The sequence below is a fragment of the Thunnus thynnus genome, chromosome 8 (assembly GCF_963924715.1).
Source record: "Thunnus thynnus chromosome 8, fThuThy2.1, whole genome shotgun sequence".
Taxonomy (NCBI): Eukaryota; Metazoa; Chordata; class Actinopteri; order Scombriformes; family Scombridae; genus Thunnus; species Thunnus thynnus.
The window spans coordinates 23,076,489-23,091,997 of NC_089524.1; the positions used below are offsets into that span (position 1 = coordinate 23,076,489).

Sequence of the window (15,509 nt, forward strand, 5' to 3'; positions counted from 1 at the left end):
CTTGCACGTTGTAAATTAGTGAACACTGTCACTGTACCGGCCATTTTTGATTTGCCCTCGAGAGCCTGCCCACTGTGACCCACTGATACCTGTACACAAGATCCTTGCCCTAACCCCGTGAACCTTCACCTCGTCTCATCTGCAACAATCAAACAACATGGAGGAACTTATCTTCTGCCCCCTAGTTGTCCAGTAGACTAACCACACAAACCTTTGTGGTTGAATAAAGTGCTTTGAGGTTAGTTTGATGTTAATCTTCATCTACTCCCCACCCCTCGCCACAACCCATGTTTTTCTAGTGTAGAGACCTTTACACGGTCATAACCTGAATTACATTAAACCCCTATTAGTTGAGGATTTTACCCTAGAAATCCCCTTTCTTCCTGAGAATACAATTATCCAGCAGCACCAGTCATTGTGTAGTTCTCTGTTCCCATCTAGAGCAGCAGGATTCACTCGACATTGTTCCCCGTGAAAGAACAACTCAAAGCCTATTGTTAAATGAAGCCATCTCCGTCATGTTTTCCCCTGAATTAACCGTGATCATTTTAAATCCCCTGTTTCCTTCACACTCCCCTGGCCATATCAAGCTTTGTTTAAGTCATTTAGATTACCTTCTCCTGTCCCCCCTCAACACCCCTTATCTCTCTACCCATTTCATAAATCATCAGGGCCTTCATTTTTTCCCCTCAATCCTCCCCCTTGCCCCTTTACCACCCCCTACCCACTGCAATCTCTCTCCCTCTCCTTCTCTCTCTCTCTCTCTCTCTCTCTCTCTCTCTCTCTCTCTCACTGACTGGATCCCAGCCCCCATCTCTCTCCCTCTCTTCGCTCCCTCTCCTCAGCCCAGCTGCCTGTGGAGTTGGATGTGGTCCAGGAACAGGCAGATGGCTCTGTAATTAGAAGTGCATCTCTCCATTCCCTTTCCACTTCTCCCTGTTAAATCAAATTACAGAAAAAATCCCTTCCCTGGATTAGCATTCTTTGCAGCATAGCCTCCATTCTCTTTCTCTCTTCCTCTATCTACCATGTACTACAGAGGAGGAGAGAAAAAGACGGGCTGAGTGGTGGCCGATGGTGTTGGGGAAACGGAAGGCTTCTCATGTCCGTCTTCAGTCTGTGGCTTTTGAGAGCAGGGACGCTGTTTGACACTTCAGGCCCAGCATCCATTTTTGTTAGCAATATGTAGAAATGATGCATAATTGAACTCTTTAAAGTGCTAATATTACATGTCCATTTTCATCACGGTTGTTGATTTTCATCTTTCCTGGAATCCAATCCTCGCAGAGAATGTGATAGTGCTAGTTTGATGGTATTGCTGGTGGAGTATGTGCGCGCGTGTGTTTGTATGTGTGTGTGTTGGCTCACTGAATGCATGGTATGTGTGCGAGCTGATACTGAGTGTGTTATTGGGAGGGGCTGCAGGCCAGGCAGTGCGATGTCACTGGGGTCCTGGGAGCTAGAGGAAGTGCTCACTGTGCACTGGGATTCAAGCCGTCGCTGTGCCCAGCATGCCATGGCCGCTGTGTTCTCCTCCACAGGCGAGGAGCCGGCCTGCCTCCACTGCCTGCAGACTCCCTCTTGCCATCTTGTGGCCACTTGAAGCTAGTGTTATTAAATGTTTTTTTTCAAAAGCAAGGATAGGGTGGATCAATATCTCACAACAGACATATTTCATCTTTCATGCTCGCTATTATTCAGAGAAGATCACTTTTTATCCAGAATCATAAAATATGTGGTCAGCCAGTTGCTCACTGCTCATTGTCTGTGTGTTTGTTTAGGTGTATGCTTCCACATCCGGCGATGAGTATGCCAGAGACAATGGAGGATATCCTGGTGGTAAGCCTGGAGCCGTCTACCCTGGCTCTTTCTACATGCAAGGTAACCTTTCCCATAATATCATTGGAATAATTTTGTTCTGTAATCCTCTTGTGAAGCTGTATTCATATTTGCAAACGTGTCCCCCCCCCCCCTTTTCTCAGAAGACCCCTGGTCATCTTCTGGCTACTCTGCCATGCTGGGTAACTCTCCTCACATCGGACAGCCAGGATCCTTCTCTGCAATTAACCCACAGGACAGGATGGTGGGTAGAACTCGCAGCATCAGCCTCATTTTTTTTAGATTTTGAACTTCCCTGTCATCCTTTTGTTCTGTTTCATATTTATGCTTTGCTTTCTTCATTATGGGTCACTTCTTTTAATGTTGCTAGTATGTAATTATGTGGTGAACTCAAAGGCATAACTTTTCATCTTCATGCTTTTCAAAGGTGTCAGTTGTGTTAAATAAAACCACTTTCATCTTATAAGTTGCATTCATTAAATTAGCTGTTAACACATATTACATATGTTGCCTAATTAAACCTAAAATGTCCTTCATAAAGCTGAATTCATGTGTCTTATTAGCTTACAGTATTTTCTTTGAGGTGTATTTGTGCCTTATTAAGCCGCTTGTATCCCTTCCTCCAGAAGCGTCATCCCCTGCCTCTGTCCCCACAGAACTATCCTCTGCACGGCAGCGAAGTCAACGGCTTCCACTCAGCTCCCACCACCTACAACCACACACCTGCCATCAACGGAGATGGCATCATGGGTAAGGAACTACAGTTATTACACAAGTATCTTGATAGCCTTTGTCGCTAATTCAACTCCCCTGGTCATTCTGATATTTTTTTTTACTTACAAGAATAAATTAACGGGTCAACTGACTCATATTATTTATTTCTCTGCAGCCAACCGAGGCACCACAGCTGGCAGTTCAGGAGATGAAATTGGGAAGGCTCTTGCTTCAGTGAGTTTTCTGTTGTTGTTGTTGTTGTTGGTTTTTTAAATTAGTGCTGGACAATAAAACAATTATGACAATCTTCCCGAGGATGTTTTTCTCTGACAAAGTGAAAAACTGTAATGATGACCGATTGCTGTGAAATAAAAGCAAACAAATATAAATACAGCTAAAGATAGTGACGTTGACAAAAATGTTCTATCATCAGTTTAGCATTATTTTGGTTATTTATGGTCTGATCCAAAACAGATGAACGCCCATAATAAAATATGCTGAAGATACATCCCAACAAAGACAAAACGGTGAAATTGAAGAATCTAATAATTGTTGTAGATTAAATGTTGTACTGCAATGTGTTTTATATATCTGTGAATATGTAATCAGTTGTAAACTGCAAACAATCCATTTTGTGGCAGATCTAGTATAAAAAATGTAATAATTATGAATTCATTATTACCCACTCATTACTTAGATTTAATTGGCTGAACTCTTTGACTATACAAGCAAACATAATATTATATAATGCTGAACATGACATGATTCATGATAAATATTGAATGATATAGAAAATATTATTTGATGTTAAAAAAAAAGAAGTTGACATTTTCTGTCTTATTGCCCAGCACTAGTTTTAACTCTATTTGGCTAAACTAGACTTGGACTGAATTTAATTGAAAATATGTATCATATATATTCTCAAGGTGCATCTTGCAGTAATAATATTGAGGTGTTTTGTTCAATTCTTTTCAGATTTACCCGTCGGACCACAACAGTAATAACTTCTCCTCAGCTCCGTCTACTCCTGGGTCTCCTCAGGGCATTGCAGGTAAAGTGCAATTCTCTCATAAAGAGAACAGGAGAGTCAAATTGTTACCACTTGTATATGAAAAGTCACAAATGTTACGGCTTTGTGGAGGCTGTGAAGAGGCATTAAGTTCCAATCAACCCCATAGTGTGTCATCTTAAGCGCCAGTGTGAAAAAATCTGTAACTTCATAAACACTTTATTTATTCTTTAAAACACTCGTTTCATCATGTAACTTGCATTAGTTTGGTTCTACTGTATTCTACTGTTTGATGTCAGCCTAAGAACTGATTACATTTTACCAATCAGAAGGTTGGTAAACAGAGTTTCGGTGGTTTTACGCTCTGCTTTATTCCTGCCTTTAACTCAGTCATGCAACCGCAAATTTGGATAATATTTCAATTTTAGCCACAGAATCCCTACATCTGTCCGATTTATTGAACTTTTTTATTGAAGATTGATTGCAACCTTGTTTCTGGCATATAAAAATGAATCAGTTGAAATTGTTGGAGCAAAAATGATCCCTCTGTATGTTTAATGCACTTTAGAACAGAAATGCTTCTGCAGCTCCATCTGGTGTAAAGTTAAGAATTACCACTTTACACTTTTCTCATATTTCTCTCTGCAGGAGCTCAGTCTCAGTGGCAAAGACCAACCACACCCAGCTATGAAGGGCAACCACATGCTCTGGTATGTTAAAACATCTCTCAGCTACATTAAAGTTAACTGAACCAGAAATTGCCGAAACTAATACAGGATATTCTTAAAGCCTTTTGTATGCTGTTGTTAATTTTAGTAGTTTGTTTCTCTAAACCACGTTTTCTCTATTTATTTTCTGTTTTTTGGACTTTCGTTTGTCATATTGACATCTAAGCCCTTGTTTCTTGCATTTATATAGCAAAGTAAAATGGAGGACCGTTTGGAGGAGGCAATCCATGTACTGCGCAGTCATGCTGTGGGCCAAGGCCCCGGCTTAGAGGGCGCCCACTCCGACATGCACAGCCTGCTGTCTTCAGTACACAACGGGGGCCTTGGAGGCCTCTCTCCAGCTTTCCCCAATGCTAGCCTTGCCCTCAGCAACAGACATCCTGCTATGGTGAGTCACCTACTCCGCTCAAACTGTGTTTTTAATCGTGTGTGTTCGAAAAAGCAACTTGAACTTGTGGTTGTGTATCATGACAACATGGAGCAAACAAATTGGCTCACTTTTAGTGTATTTTATCACATAATATTGACACTTCTAAAACCTCTGTGCAAGAAGCTTGTGGTTGTGCTGTCTAGAGGACATTCAGATGGGTTACGGGAAGCATGTGCATTGCTGAAGGAACTGAAAGTGTTAATTTAAATAAACCTGCTAAACGTTCTTTGTAACATTGAAGAAAAGAGGAAAAACATTTAAAAATCACATTATTTAATCTTTATGAGGAACAAAAACAGTGTCAAACACTATCATTTGTGCCATCTGCTGGCCAAAAATAAAATTGCAAGAAAGAATATGTAGTACTTTCTTTCATCGTTTTCATTGAAATAAGTAATGTTGGTTCCACAAAAGTAGACGCATATTACATTACTAAGAAGCTACATTGTAAAATATTTCATTTTCTCATTCAGTTGAAAACATCTACTTGTTCAGCACTTGTTCAGAGTTGTTCTTTGTAGCTACTCTGTCTGGACCATCACATAAGTTTGGGGATCCTTTGCAGTTTTTCTTGAAGTGTTGTGTCCATCTTTGGGAGATTCACATCATTCTTCTCTACCTTCATCAGCAGGGAGGGAAACATGAGGAGCCCACAGGCCTTCCTCCCAGCAGCACTCTTCTGCACGGTCATCACGCATCCGGACCCACACCATCAGCTGGCCAACCGGAAGGCTTTACCAGTGAGTTACCAGTTGTTGTTCAGTACATTGCATTATGGGATATCTTGTATTTTGTAGAACCACGGAAGCATCTGGGTATTGAAATCAAAGAATTGTTTTTGTTACAGTGCTAGTGTACATATACACTGATGTTTCCCCACATTATCAGTTGTTTTATACCGCCTCTTCAGAGAGGTTTCAGTGCCTTAGAATTTCATCCTCATGTCTACGTGTTATCCGTAGGTCTCCCTGGTGGTATGGCCCGTTCCACACACTCCTCCAGCAGCTCAGACATCAAAAGAGAAGACAAAGAGGATGATGAAAACTCATCTGTTGCAGACAAGTCAGATGATGAAAAGAAGGACTCAAAGGCAGCACGCAGTCGAAGGTAAAGTGGTCTTCTTCACTCTGTTTCCTAGTCTTTGTACTCTGGATTTGTGTTTTTAACCAGAAACTTTATAAAACTGTTTTATCATGCTGTTAAATTCAAGTGCAAACTATTTTATCCCACAAAGGTGGAAATTTTCTTGTCACAATTACCAAGTATGTGAATGTGAATGAACCCGCTTGATTAATGAGTCACTTTTGAAAAGACAATGTGTCCCACTGATATCCCGGGCTATGTTAGGTGTTTAACAATGTTGAAATCCCCCCTCCCTTCATGTCACGTTTTCAGAAAGGAGGCGTTGACCCTCCAGATGCTCTCTAGCCTTTCAGACCCAAAAGATGAGTAAGTCTCTCCAATAGAGAATCAATTTCTTGTGCCTTGCAGGCTCTTGCCAGACATCATTCAAAGCACATGTTCATGGAGCTGGTGTCTAAAATCTGAATTTTGATTGGTACAATATTTGTGACATTCTGAACTTTATCATCCACCGACTTTAACTGCCTCTGTACATACATGATGATGCATATGTGAAGTTTTTTAAAATTGACATGGAAGTGTATTTTGGTCCCTTAATAACTACCAAAAAAAGAGAGACAACTATTACAAAACAGCACAATATTGAACAACAACACAAAATGGTGCAGGCTGAAGCTACAGCTTATTATACCTTCCCTTCTTAAAATACACCATTTATTTGGTAATGGAAGTCAAAGTAACAATGCGCACAATGTACACTATACTATTAAAAGTGAACGTGTCCAACGTTTGTGGGATAAATCATCTGAAGTGGGAGATGCTGCTTCTTGGATCATGTTATTCACTTTTATATAGTATGCATCCATTTGTTCACACATTTAATTTTTAGTGCATCCACTAGGTACAAAGTTCAACTGTGGGTGTACAGTCCCTGCTAACGATGCTAAACTTTAAGCTGCTAAATGGTAGTCGTAAGGTAGCATGAAAACTACAGTGGTTTGATGGTTTGTTTTGAAATCTTTTCCTGCCCATGGCCTCATCACTTCATCTCCATTTGCAACTAGTCTTGACAATGAAGATGACGAGGACCTCCCCCCTGAGGTGAAGATGGAGCGTGAGAGAGAACGGCGAGTGGCTAATAACGCCCGTGAGCGTCTCAGAGTACGGGACATCAACGAGGCATTTAAGGAGCTTGGGAGGATGTGCCAGCTGCACCTCAGTCATGACAAACCTCAGACCAAACTTCTCATCCTGCACCAAGCCGTCAATGTCATCCTCAATTTAGAACAACAAGTCAGAGGTCAGTCCGCAAACAGCATATTACGGATGAGAAGAATAGTTTTGTTTACCTCTGTTAAATATAGTTTTATTTCTTCATACTGAGCAGCTGTGTTTCCTTTTTTTTCCTCTTTCTCTGTTAGAGCGTAACCTTAACCCCAAGGCAGCATGTTTAAAACGTCGTGAGGAGGAGAAGGTGTCTGGGGTGGTGGGTGAAGCCCCCATGCAGCTCTCAGGAGGCCATCCTAGTATGGGAGGAGATGGCCACAATCCAGTTGGCCACATGTAACACCAGGTAGGCCTTTGATTGGCTACTGAAGTCAGGATTTAGGTTGTAACCCTGAATATGATAGAAGAACTTGTTATATTTTAAACAAGGAATGCACTGGTATTATCTTCAGTATTTTGTTGTTGTCTGTGTCATCTGGGAAGACTGCTTCGTAATGTTTGTGGTCCTTCATTTTTACAGATCTGGTGGTGTTTCCTTGGCTGTCAGAGGATGTGGCCTTAACAGATTTCTTCCACCCATTATTCTCAGTGTGTGTGTATATGTGGACATGTCTGTGTATTGTCCGTTCAAGTTTCAAGATGCACATTCACACACTCGTACACACATGCATACTGCCAAAACTGACACAGCCTGTTTGTCGCACTCCCAATCATGACTACAAGCTCAAATGTGAAGAACTTTTTTTAGTTTTTGCTTTGTTTTATACATGTAAGATTTTTTTTTTTTTTTTTTTTTCCTTTTTTGGTTTCCACAAGATGATGGAACGCCAGAGAACTTTTTGTCCTGCCACAAATTGGGACTTCACACACTGCCGAGAAGTGCTCTGGTGAAAGAAAGGAGACCTAAACAAACACAAATTGAATCTTGGATTTGTGCCTAATTGTTACATGTTTTCTATTTGACATTTAAGCAAATTGCTTTACATGTGAGGAACATTTATTGTGAGGGATTGCTTATGTGTATGAGCAATTATTTTTAATGTATGTCATTCCCAGCGTGATGGTACAGTCTTACATATGTTATGTAACCAAGCCCATAGTTGAAGTTGAATTGTCTAAATTCAGTGACTTTTCCTTGATCTTTATCAGCAAATGTTTTTGCGGAGCGTGCTGGAAAGGTCACAAGGGAAAGGTCAAAGTCTCGACAGTTCAAACACAGCTTACATGAGAGACGGGAACTCTGACCTAGAGGCAGTCTCTCTCTGACTGAGGCCCGGTCTCATCCCACAAGGCATCTGGAGACTTGGAATCGAAGACTCCTTCCTTGAAGGTTATGAATTATCCAAGTGGTAGAATCTGTCGACTACAAAACTGTTCTTCCTCTTTTTTGACCACAAATTCTAGCGTTACTCCAGAAATCCCTTGTCATAGGTTCAGGTTTTTGTACTGCTTTAAATACTAAAGCATGCATGGACAAGACAAAGCACAGTTGTATAGGTTTAGGCTGGATTTTAAGTGTTGACCTGTATGTGGTGCATTTCAGTCCCTGAAAGTCTTGTATAAAAGCCATTGAGACACCTGCTAAGTGATCAGCACCACTTAGTGCTGTTACTCACTTGAAATTGGTTTACTGACAATGCCAGCAGACAATACAGCTCAAGTTTTTTTTTTCCCCCCCTGAATTGATGTTCTGTAAAAGACAAAAAGGTCTGGGTTCCTTTGATGGAGGGATCTCATCAGTCCGCAGTTGTTGAAGCAGACAAGCCTTTGTGTAACGGAGGCTTTCTTTTCCTAAATGAGCATTCCCACTGAATTACAGCCCCTCACCTTCCTCCTGAGTAAGTTTGTTCTCACGTTTCTTACGGAGAGAAGTGTGATGTGTAAATTCACTTCATACATTACTCTGATATGTTTCATTTTTCAAAATTAAATATATATAAAAATATATATTTTTTGTTAGTCTATACATTGTAGATTTTTTACATAAATGGCAATATTAGTTTGAAGTTTAGAGTGTATTGTAGATGAGCTGAATAAGGGGATATTTGACATTTAAATGAAATTGTTAAAAAAAAAAAAAAAGAATTCAAAATTGAAAGGGGACGGCAGAGGAAAAGGGTCAACAGATGATAAATGAAAAATGTTGAAAGCGTTTGTGTATCCTTTTATTCCAGTTTTAGTTAAAAGGCGTATCATCAGCTATCCAGATGAATTCTTTCTTTCCATTCGGGGGTGTGTGGACAGAGTTTGTGCCACAGTCCTCTTCAAGTGTTCTTACTTCAGCAGTGAGGCACTGAGGACAAACGTGGGAAGGGATTTTTTGTCTCTAACAGTAATTATGCAACTGGTTTTTGAATGTAGCTACCATACAAATGTGGATCGCCTTCATTTTCAGAGTTGTGTTCCTGGGTTTTTGTCAGTACAGTACAATAGTTTTCACCTTTTTTTTTTTTTTTTTTCTAATGTCTGTCCTCAACCAAGTGGCTCTCAGTGTGCAGCTCACTTCTTAGTATCCTGCGCATCTATTTCGGAGGCAGACGTCGGTATTTGGGTGTAAGGTAATAGATAATATGGAGAACAAAACAGTGTTATTGTGATGTTATTCCCATGTCATGTCATGTTGTGAATGGTTTTTACCAACATGTAATCACAAATGGGAGGTAGAGCATTTTGTGTGTTTAATTTCTACAAAAAAGAGATGAAGAAAAAGACCTATACAAATCAATAGTGTGGCCTTTTCATTCTCAAGACTTAAGATGTCATGATGGGAGAGTGATACCTTATCAGTGCCTGAACTTGTATTTTCATTTAAGACAGTTTTACTTTGTGAACCATATCATTTCATTAATCATGGAGATTAAAGAGGTACTTGTTCATTCCCCCACCCTCCCTTCTCCTAATGCTTTTTTCAATTTTCAGGAAGAAGTTTAAATCGTATAAAGAGATTTTCTTTCAGTGTATCTAGTTAAATAAATAAATGTTACGTAGATCTTGTTTAGTTTTTATTCCTTTTTTTCTAATTATTCAACTGGATTATATTGTCCAAACTGCTGTTTTAGTTAAGGTCATGGGTCCAGGTCATTCTTTCTATCTGCCCTATATTGCTAAAATCACCTGACATAACGGGGTTCAAGAGATGGCTCTGATTGTCCGCTTTTGATGCACATTAACATGTCAGTGTATGTGTTGCTTCAGTTTCAATGTAGGGAGTGAGTTTTATTTTCCGTAGTAGCTGGAGCCTCTAATGAAGTTTTTTTTTTTTTTTCTGTATATCAGAGTGCACGCCCTCTGCTGCAGTGACTTTCAGTATATTTAGTCTTCAGTGACAATTTTCACCTCTGACCTTTTACTCTTCCAGCTCTTTGGTGGCATTGACAGTGACTTTTTGAGAGAAGTTCTGATCACTTCTTTCAAAAAGTTGTATTTGAAGTTTTTTTTTTAATTTTTTTTTTTTTTATTACAAGATCAATAAGTGTACTGAATATTGCTGATTTGTTCCAAGGGAAAATCTGACTTGATGTCATTCAGTATTCTGTGAACATCCCATTTACAAGCTATATACTCAAATTATTTGTTTCTTGACACGAGTCTTGACATAGACACAGTTTTAAAAATCTGCAGAAAAGCAACCCCGACCACCGCAGGACCGCCTAATGTTAACAGAAAATTACAATTTTATGATGGAAAGTGTTTAATTGACGGGCTTGGACTTGTTTTTTGGTATAAGAAAGCAGTAATAAAAAACTTGCTTTCAACAATTTTGTCATATCTTTGTTGAACACAAAAGGGGGGAGATAATTGAGTGTTAAATACATTCACAGGTACAGAGCCTGACATCTTGGAGTGAGGACACAGCTGACTCTTGCAGGGTCCTCAGAGTGCCTCACTCACTCCCTCCCTCTCTCTCTCTCTCTCTTTCTCTCTCCTTTTTTTATTATATATATATAAATATATATAGTTGAGAACTGTCCTGTATATAACAGTAATGTAGCAATAAATGTGCCATTTTTAATAACAGATTATACCTTTTCCAATGTCTGGCTTTTGAATATTGTATACATAAAAAGGAAAATAAAGGAAAACATTGTAATAAAGGGTTTATTGTAGTTCGGAAAATGAATTTGTTCATATTTGCAGGTCTATGAGTGTGCAACCAAGGCATCACATTTAATTCATGACATGATACAAGCTAGTACTATTGATTACATGCAGTGATTGCCAGAGACGAGCATTTTAGAGCATACATGTCCTTTAAAGACGGCTCTGTGCTGTGTTGTAGCCAAGGACCTCTGAAATGGTGGCCTGAAACGACCCTGAGCCGTTGCACGCATGTCGTGCAGGCAGCCAGTGCCAGTGGTGTTGGTTTTTTTTTAACCGGCATAAGAAGGGGCAGCCCAGGGTCCTTAGGCAGCCATCATATGGAGTAAAGAACTACAACTCATAAAAGGTCAGGATGATCAAGAATATACTAAATAAGATCGTCGGTGCCAAGTACATAGGTATTGTAAGGACATGGTAAGTTCAGTCAATAACAGAGGTTGAATGTGAGACTGGAAGTGATTTTTTTAGCCGCTTGTGTCGTATTTAAAATGATGGTGTCCTTCTCTGTGACCCGTTTGTTAGCTACTTTAGCTTAGCATGCTTGTTTAATCTCCCAATAAACAGCTAGTGGAGGACGTGACAGTGATGAAATTCAGTGAAAATTGTGATATTTGTCAGTGATATTTATAATTTTATGTCAGATGCGTTGAAGATGTAGTTGAAGATGTAGTTGCTAGATACCAAAATGAGTTTATAATATTGACATTTCAAAGCCTTCAATATTTAAGTAATGTTGAAATGCTCATATTCCTTTTTTTATTCACCATTTACTCGTGAAATATTTGACCTTATTTGTCTGATAAACATCTTAATAATGCAACAAACAGACAAAAACACGTTCAAATTACAAAATAATTAGCATTTGATAATCAGTATCAATTATCAGTACATTCCAGACAGCTGTTTGTTTTAAGTAACTTTTAAGTGACCTTGGAAAGTGCACACACAGTGAAAGAGACTACAAGTCAAATGACGTTTTCTGACAGTTGATTAGTTTGTTTAATTAACTTGTTTGATTTGTCCAAAAAAGTCCAACTAAAATTAAGTAGCATTTGTTTTTTTCTGCTACAGCATAAATACTTGCTCTGTAAATCTCTGTCCTGCGTTCTCCTTTGTATAGCAGATGTCACACCAGGACAATTCAAAGTGCTGAACAAAAAAAAAAGAAGAAAAAACAATTGTAAAACTGTTAAAACCATTAAATTAAAATGAATTAAAAACGTAAAACTGACTACTAAAACTATGTAGTCACATGTAAAAGCATGATATAGATTAAAACACAATTGTACACACATGACAACATGTCTAGAAATAAAAGCACTTAAAGTGACTGTTGAGTCAAAGTTAATGTTCAGTCTTTGGGGAACAGGTGAGTTTTAAGTCAGGATTTAAATGTTTCTACAGATGGAGCTGGTCTTTCAGGAAGCTGATTCCAGCAGTCGGCAGCTTGGTAACTAAAAGCTGCTTCTCCATGTTTAGTGTTAACCTGAGGGACAGCTAACATCATAACACACATAACATATCTTCCTCCTCAAATATAGAGTATAAGGTTTGCCTTACAGTGATCACTGCTAAAACTTTCTGAAGGCTGTTTGTTTGTTTTTAGTAAGAAATGATAAAGTGACCTTTGGAAAGTGCACACAAAGACTACAAGACCTGAAATTCAACTAACTGAAATTAAGTAGCATTTTTTTTGTTTTGTTTTTGTTTTTCCCTGCTCCATCATAAATATCTGCTTTGTAAATCATGTGTCCTGCATTCTCCTTTGAGAAAATAATTAGAAACCAAAAGGCAGGAATTTATATTTCTTGGTTTTAGAGCTGCAACAATTAGTTGATTAATTGATTAGTCACTTGACAGAAAACTAATTGCCTGCTATTTTTAAGGAAAATACAAAAATTCCCTCATTGCAGCTTCTGAAATGTAAATATTTCCTGGTTTCTTTACTCCTCTATGATAGTAACTGAGTATCTTTGGGTTGTGGACTGCTGCGCCTTTGTCTTTGGGCTCAGTGATATTGTTCACTGGTTTCTGACATTTTATAGACCAAACGACTGATCGATTAATCAAGAAAGTAGTCAACAGATTAATCGATAATCAAAATAATTGTTAGTTGCAGTCCTGCTTGGTTTCATGATGGCTCCCCTATTTTTGCATGAATTTGTCACATTACCGTTAGTTCTCCATCTACGTAGATGTTTCCATACACCCAACCAAAATGCTACATTTGCATGAAGCAGTGATGTCACCATCAAACACAGGAAGTGACACGTCCCTCCAGCTGCTGAGAGCTAACAGGACATATCTGATATTTCCACAAAGTCCTTTTTTAAATTACATTTTAATATTAAAAAACTATTAACAATAAATTTAATTAAAAAAACATGGTATTGTTTTTTTGATGGCAAAAAGGGAAAACTAAATGTCATCTCAGTTGGACTTTAAAACATGGGTGCATTATTAAAGTGCTGAGTCATTTATGAATACCATTGTTCTTTTCCATCCAGGGTACCAAATATGGTCACCTGGGGAACAGTGGGCGGCGTGGCGCTCATTCACTTCACCGACTGGCGACTAGTGCTAGACTACGTGCCATACATTAAAGGGAAGTTCGTCAAGGATGAGTAAAGTCTCACGCAACTGAATTGTGAGTGGTTTTTTTTTATTGTAACCAACACATGTGTTACTGAGCTTTTTATTCACACACTTTGTTTTGCAGAGTTCAGCTGGATTGCTCGTTAGCTTTAGCCCCACCCATGTACTCCTGATAAGATGCAGGCAGGTGCAGCCATAACTCTGAGTCATGGTTAAATTCCCTCTCACCTTGCTTACTCCTGGTATATTTTTGGAAACTCTTAATTATGTATGAAGACAGGGATCCCTATTCTGAGGTTAGATATGCCTGTTATTATAAAACACCTGCAGTGTTTACTAACCACAGTTTACTGCAGGTTGGGACTGAAGGCCACAGATCAAGCTGCTCTTGTTTTAGCTGACAGCTGTGCAGGCAGATAAGCTTCATGCATCTGTCTAATCTAAAGCTTTGTGAAGGAGTCAGATTTAGAGTCAATAATGGCCAAAATAAAGTTAAGAAAAATTAGCAAAACTGGCCCAACAGATTTCAAGTATAGTGTATTTTTGTGGTGTAGCAATTTGAGCTAGACTACTTTGAAATGATCAGTCTTTAGATTTTTGACTCTGTATATCAGCAATAATGTAAATTTTGATAATGTAAATAATGATTTTATCACAATATTTTTTCAGTGTAAGTATAATATCAGTATTATAATAACAATATTACAAGCTAATTGTAACCCCATTTGGATATCTCAGTACTGATATTATATTGATATGTCCAACACCTATTAGTGGTCATAATCCTTATGAGCCCTCCTCCTCATCCAAACACTTCACCAATCCCATTATCACTACCCTGAAACTCTTATTTCACTTGTGTGACACACTTGAGTTTCTCAAGAGGCAAATGGGTATCTAGCCTTGAATCAGGAAGGATGTGCTCTTCACACATTCAGACGTGTTAATGTACATTTTGCTAATGACCTGGCTGTGTGTCTGTCTACAGGACCAGAGCTTGGGGATGTGTGTGCCGGTGGATTGCTTACACAACGCGAGGTTAAGTGGGATGATGCCTTGGCTCAACAATCAGTCGCCGAGGACTTGTTAGAAGTTTGGACTTCGGGATGCACTCTGTACAAATGCTGTGTTTGATGCATTATTATTTAATGTGAATAAATCTGTAATTTACCCAATGTGTCCAGTTATTCTGTAAAATTTCAACCATTAAAATATTTTGTTTAAACTGCTTGGTGAGAGGGTTTTAAATGTATTTTGTTGTAATGCTGCATTAGCATTTGTGCTTGCAATAAATCTTTTAAGAACTGAATGTAATTAAAATCCCCCTTCACTCAAACAAATGTTTCTCTTCTTGTCCCTACAGTTGGATATTTAAGCTTCACTGTGCAGAGTTTGACTCTAAAAGGCTTTTTTCACATTCATCTACTGAAAGTCGAAAGTTTCTCTGCGGTCATTGAAAATCCAATTTTAAGAGGCGGGCCTACAAGCATGATTTGTTACATCACAAATAGTTTGGAGCCAATCCTGATCCAATATTCAACTTACACAAGCCTCCAATAGACAAACACTGAGAATGGACTTTACAGTGAAGTAGGAGACATCTTGTGTCCAGCAGTTAAACTTTGGAAATGAAAAATATTTGCATACTCACAGATTATGGATTTTTAATGAAGGAGAAGGAGGAGATGCTATTTTGAGGAATTGAAAAAGATAATTGAACTTTTTTTTGTGGAAAAACCATATCAGACCAATTATTCAAAGTAGAGTTTATATATATATATAT

The 15,509-nt window shown here is 38.7% G+C and overlaps 2 protein-coding genes across 3 annotated transcripts; both read left to right on the forward strand.

Annotated features, from left to right (window-relative positions):
• Positions 1-1,438: 1,438 nt before the first annotated feature.
• On the forward strand, positions 1,439-7,370 carry LOC137188528 (transcription factor E2-alpha-like). The gene is made up of 12 exons (XM_067598176.1): positions 1,439-1,591; positions 1,782-1,881; positions 1,983-2,083; positions 2,466-2,589; positions 2,729-2,787; positions 3,529-3,604; positions 4,211-4,272; positions 4,481-4,678; positions 5,349-5,460; positions 5,683-5,827; positions 6,868-7,103; positions 7,225-7,370. Exons 1-12 carry the CDS (start codon positions 1,439-1,441, stop codon positions 7,368-7,370), a joined length of 1,512 nt encoding a protein of 503 aa, XP_067454277.1.
• Positions 7,371-11,398: 4,028 nt separating this feature from the next.
• LOC137187959 (cytochrome b-c1 complex subunit 10-like) lies at positions 11,399-14,954 on the forward strand. Of its 2 annotated transcripts, XM_067597265.1 has the most exons (3): positions 11,421-11,545; positions 13,639-13,778; positions 14,715-14,954. In XM_067597265.1, the coding sequence occupies exons 1-2, from the start codon at positions 11,484-11,486 to the stop codon at positions 13,757-13,759; spliced, it is 183 nt and encodes a 60-aa protein (XP_067453366.1). In that variant the 5' UTR covers positions 11,421-11,483; the 3' UTR covers positions 13,760-13,778; positions 14,715-14,954. The 2 variants fall into 2 exon arrangements, with proteins under 2 accessions (XP_067453368.1, XP_067453366.1); XM_067597267.1 differs by lacking the exon at positions 14,715-14,954 and having other exon boundaries at positions 11,399-11,545; positions 13,639-13,779.
• The last annotated feature ends 555 nt before the right edge of the window (positions 14,955-15,509 follow it).

What these genes read in the sequence shown, in the direction of transcription:
- LOC137188528 (XM_067598176.1), top strand. Translation starts at nt 1,439, where the DNA reads ATGTCACTGGGGTCCTGGGAGCTAGAGGAAGTGCTCACTGTGCACTGG. An exon ending in AGACTCCCTCTTGCCATCTT is followed by an intron (nt 1,592 to 1,781) that starts GTGGCCACTTGA and finishes GTGTTTGTTTAG; the next exon opens with GTGTATGCTTCCACATCCGG. An exon ending in TGGCTCTTTCTACATGCAAG is followed by an intron (nt 1,882 to 1,982) that starts GTAACCTTTCCC and finishes CCCTTTTCTCAG; the next exon opens with AAGACCCCTGGTCATCTTCT.
- LOC137187959 (XM_067597267.1), top strand. Translation starts at nt 11,484, where the DNA reads ATGATCAAGAATATACTAAATAAGATCGTCGGTGCCAAGTACATAGGT. An exon ending in ATAGGTATTGTAAGGACATG is followed by an intron (nt 11,546 to 13,638) that starts GTAAGTTCAGTC and finishes TTTTCCATCCAG; the next exon opens with GGTACCAAATATGGTCACCT.